Raw genomic sequence first — 4,450 nt, 5'->3', positions numbered from 1 at the left:
AAAATAATAGTATTAGATAATTATTAGTTGATATTTGTGTAAATTTATAACATAAAATATTATACTATGTTGAATATTTGATTATTTATAAATTGAAATAATATATTTTTTAATTTTAGAAAATATGTTTAAATAAAATTTTCTTTCAAATATTTGCCCATTGTCATATGTCATCTAAAATATCTTGGCATTTTCGCAATTTCTGAAAATTTCGGGGACAAATGTTGGAATGTTATAATAGTGAGTGGAGTTGACTGGCAAAGAAAAATTGGAGCTAAGCATTTCATTGGAATCTGATTCAGTGAGAGTCGCGTCTTCTCGTCGTCTTCGCCTATCGCCACTGCTTTGCCACCCAGACACGCTGCTCAGTTCACGGCGGAAGAGGAGTTATTAGAGGCGGCTTGACTTCCTAGAGGCGGAAGCCGATCGGACATTAAGCAATGGCGAAAGACTCGACGTTAGTGCACTCGCCATTGGTGACATATGCATCGGTTCTCTCTCTGCTCATCTCCTGCCCTCCTTTCGTCATTCTACTGTATGTGATTCTCAGATCTCTTTGATTTATTTTTATAATCATTAATTTCAATAATCAATACCGTAATACATGGAAAACTCTTGGATTGGTTGTTAATTGCTTTGTTTTTTCTACCTAAACCAGCTAGCTTTCTTAAAATATCTATTTGATCCATGGAGAGTGCTTTAGATTGATAATTAATTAATGAAATTTATGAGAAATGTCCATGACGATCGAGAACTTATTGTTTGTACCTGAATGTGAATCATCTAGGTGGTATACTATGGTACATGCTGATGGCTCTGTATTGCAAACTTGGAATTACCTGCACCAGAATGGTCTGAAAGGATTACTCGAAATCTGGCCGAGACCTACGGCAATTGCTTGCAAAATTATTGCTTGTTATGCAATCTTTGAGGCTGCTCTTCAGCTTCTATTACCTGGGAAGAGGCACGAGGGACCGATTTCTCCCACTGGAAACAGGCCTGTATACAAGGTATGTAGTGATCAGTGTAAGAGATCTAGGGTTTTTTATTAGGCACCTATTTGTGTGATAATGTACTTTGAGGTTTAGTTGATTAATCACTTCCTTTCTTAGATTTTGAGGATGATGACTTTATTCTGTTTTTCACATTGTTTATGACGCTTTTGCACTGATTTAGCATTCTTTATGAGTTTAGGCAAATGGTGTGCTAGCATATGCAGTGACGTTGGCTACATATCTCGGCCTTTGGTGGTAAGAACTTTTCCAAAATTATTTGATATCTCTAACTTGCATATGGATTAGTCCTCTATTATTTAAACGGTCTGTTGTTGCTAATGCTATTTTATGTTCAAAAGAATTTCCAAGCTCTCTAACATATTATATATTGTTTGTGTTTGCTTTGTGCTTTTGATCAGGTTCGGGATATTCAATCCTTCAATCGTTTACGACCATTTGGGAGAGATATACTCCACACTCATTTTCGGAAGCTTTATCTTTTGTGTTTTCTTATACATTAAAGTGCGTGTGTATAACTATGCTTAGTTATTTATGCATTGAATTTAAATTCTGAGTTATAATTCCTTTCTGGCACCTTCTTATACTCTAGGGTCATGTTGCACCATCTTCCTCTGATTCTGGTTCATCAGGAAACATAATTATTGACTTCTACTGGGTAAAGCTTCTTTGAATTCATGACATTTACAATAAAAATGCCATTTTCACTGCTTTTTTCTGTTTATTTATTCATTTATTTTTTACTCTTTCTTTTCCCAATTGATGTTTATTTCTATTCATAGTTATTCTTTTATTGGAGCAATTTTTTTTTTTTTTTTTTTTTTTTTTTTTTTTAAATATGATAGAATAACTAGATTTAGAATGAACCCATTAAAGTACCGATTAAGTAATGCACTTTAAAACTATAGCATATCTGTATATTGTCATGTAATTTAGAGCTGCTATATTTTTCATTTTGCAGGGGATGGAGCTATATCCTCGTATTGGCAAACACTTTGATATCAAAGTTTTCACAAACTGCAGATTTGGCATGATGTCTTGGGGAGTTCTTGCTGTGACTTACTGCATAAAACAGGTAAGAGTTGAAATCTTGATATTCTCGATCTAATAATGAATATGCAATTTTTTTTTTTTTTATTTTGTGTTGAAGATAACAGTAAAAATTTTCACTGCCTTTTGATTTTTGACATTTATATCTTGTGCTTCTCAGTATGAAGAATATGGAAGAGTTTCTGATTCCATGCTTGTGAATACTGTATTGATGTTGGTGTACGTCACAAAATTCTTCTGGTGGGAAGCTGGGTACTGGAACACAATGGATATTGCTCATGACAGAGGTTTCTATGTTCTATTGCTGTTTTTCCAATTCTACAAATATTTCTCTCAGTTGTTCATTTTCTCATCTTGGGCCCTCATTTATATATTTAACCATGGATGATATAACAATTTTTGGCATCTGCATGTTGTCTTTGCAGCTGGCTTTTATATATGTTGGGGATGCTTGGTTTGGGTTCCATCTATTTATACTTCTCCTGGAATGTATCTCGTCAAACATCCTGTAGATCTTGGACTTCAGGCATGTCTTCTGTTCCTTAGAATATTCATATCTCAGATAAATACCATCCAACTTTCATGCTTCTAACGAGCCAGCTCATTCTTTTCCTGCAGCTTGCACTTTATATTCTTGTTGCTGGCATCCTTTGCATATATATCAACTATGATTGTGACAGGCAGAGGCAAGAATTTCGTAGAACAAATGGTAAATGCACTATTTGGGGAAAAGCTCCATCAAAGGTAATAAAAGGGGGCAGCAACCAGGACTTCCTTGCCATAAAATTTTACTTTTCCCCTGTTACGGTGTTTCCAAATCTAATGATTAAAAAATTCATTTTTGTTGTAGATTGTTGCCTCTTATAAAACAGATTCAGGTGAAACCAAAACAAGCCTTCTGCTGACATCAGGATGGTATTTCTCTTTTCCCTGTTTGTAATTTGTAATTGCGATATTTTTATTTTATCATACAAAAAGAGGTTTCTTCTTATGAGATGTGTGTTGAGTTCTGCTTTCCATGAATATTATGATGATGTAGCATTTGGTCTATTCTGATATTAGGCACAGGCTATGGTTGATATTGCTATTCTGATAATTTATTTATTTAGCATACTTCATGCAGAATATTTATAGCGTCTCAAACTATTTTTCAGGTGGGGTCTAGCTCGGCACTTCCATTATGTCCCTGAAATATCTGCTGCCTTTTTCTGGACTGTTCCAGCTCTTTTCAACCATGTGAGACAAGACAAATATTTTACTATATTTCATATGTTATTTAGCAATAATGCACCTTCCTTTCCAAAACTCACCCACTTTTCTGAAATTTAATCTGCTGTTCTCTCTTTTTCCTCCATCTGTTTGCAGTTTCTTCCTTATTTCTATGTCATATTTCTCACCATCCTACTCTTTGATCGAGCCAAGAGGGATGATGACCGATGCAGATCAAAGTAAGTAATCTCCCCTCGTTTTAAAGTGTTTTTCTTGTATGTATGGGTGCCCTTCATATGGAAACACCAGGTTTACACAAAGTTGAGATTGCCATTTGTCAATCTTCTTTTATATCTTGCCTTATTTCACATTCGAGAATGAAATGAATATACACGTTGCGCTAATGACGAGAAAAGATAGTGAATGAGTGTAGATATTTGGAAGGTGGTTAAAGATGGCATCCCGAGAAACCGATGTCCAGGAGAGTTTTAAAATGTTTACTCGTCGAATGACGTTTATAGGAAGTTATCTTCAGGTGTTTGAGGAATAGAACAAGCATAGTTCTAGATATCGAAACAAGAAGAAAGCTAGATATGATTGCGTTCCTAAACGCTTCAATCTTCGATAACGAAATTTGTTTGGGTAATATTCTTAAAAAGTTGAGTGTGATCAAAATTTGATGCTGTGCAGGTATGGCAAGTACTGGAAATTGTATTGTGAAAAGGTTCCATACCGGATAGTACCAGGAATCTACTGAGGTTTTGTTTGACTTGTTAAGAATGTAGTCCACAACATTTCTTGGAGGTCAGAGGATTATATGTGTTTCCCCTTAGAATCTTTGTACTTCTTGTAAAACTGATGCTTGATTCTGTTGTCTTTTTGTTTTTGTTTTTTTAAAACAATAATTTTTTTTTTTTGGATGAAGAGAAAGCTGCAGTCACTACCTGATGGTGTTGCAAATTATATCGTGGATCAGGGTCCACCATGTGCATTGTGAATCTTCATCCAAATTATTTACATATAGCTAACATATTATGTACATTCTATATTATACATAATATGATAACTAAATGCACATAATAACTAAATGTACACAATCTGATAATTAAAAGTACACAGTATGTTAATTGTATGTTCATAATTTGGTCTGCAATATTCATGGTGGGTATTGGTTCACG

At 34.5% G+C, this 4,450-nt stretch overlaps 1 protein-coding gene across 1 annotated transcript; it reads left to right on the top strand.

Moving 5' to 3' along the window:
* Positions 1 to 266: 266 nt before the first annotated feature.
* LOC109190803 (7-dehydrocholesterol reductase) lies at positions 267 to 4,235 on the top strand. The gene is made up of 13 exons (XM_019341425.1): positions 267 to 535; positions 788 to 1,010; positions 1,195 to 1,250; positions 1,415 to 1,517; positions 1,606 to 1,671; positions 1,975 to 2,088; positions 2,224 to 2,350; positions 2,489 to 2,589; positions 2,682 to 2,807; positions 2,914 to 2,978; positions 3,218 to 3,299; positions 3,429 to 3,511; positions 3,963 to 4,235. Exons 1-13 carry the CDS (start codon positions 441 to 443, stop codon positions 4,027 to 4,029), a joined length of 1,308 nt encoding a protein of 435 aa, XP_019196970.1. The 5' UTR covers positions 267 to 440; the 3' UTR covers positions 4,030 to 4,235.
* The last annotated feature ends 215 nt before the right edge of the window (positions 4,236 to 4,450 follow it).

The sequence above is a fragment of the Ipomoea nil genome, unplaced genomic scaffold, assembly GCF_001879475.1.
Source record: "Ipomoea nil cultivar Tokyo-kokei standard unplaced genomic scaffold, Asagao_1.1 scaffold1576, whole genome shotgun sequence".
NCBI classification, from domain to species: domain Eukaryota; kingdom Viridiplantae; phylum Streptophyta; class Magnoliopsida; order Solanales; family Convolvulaceae; genus Ipomoea; species Ipomoea nil.
This window is presented reverse-complemented; position numbering and strand designations above follow the sequence as displayed.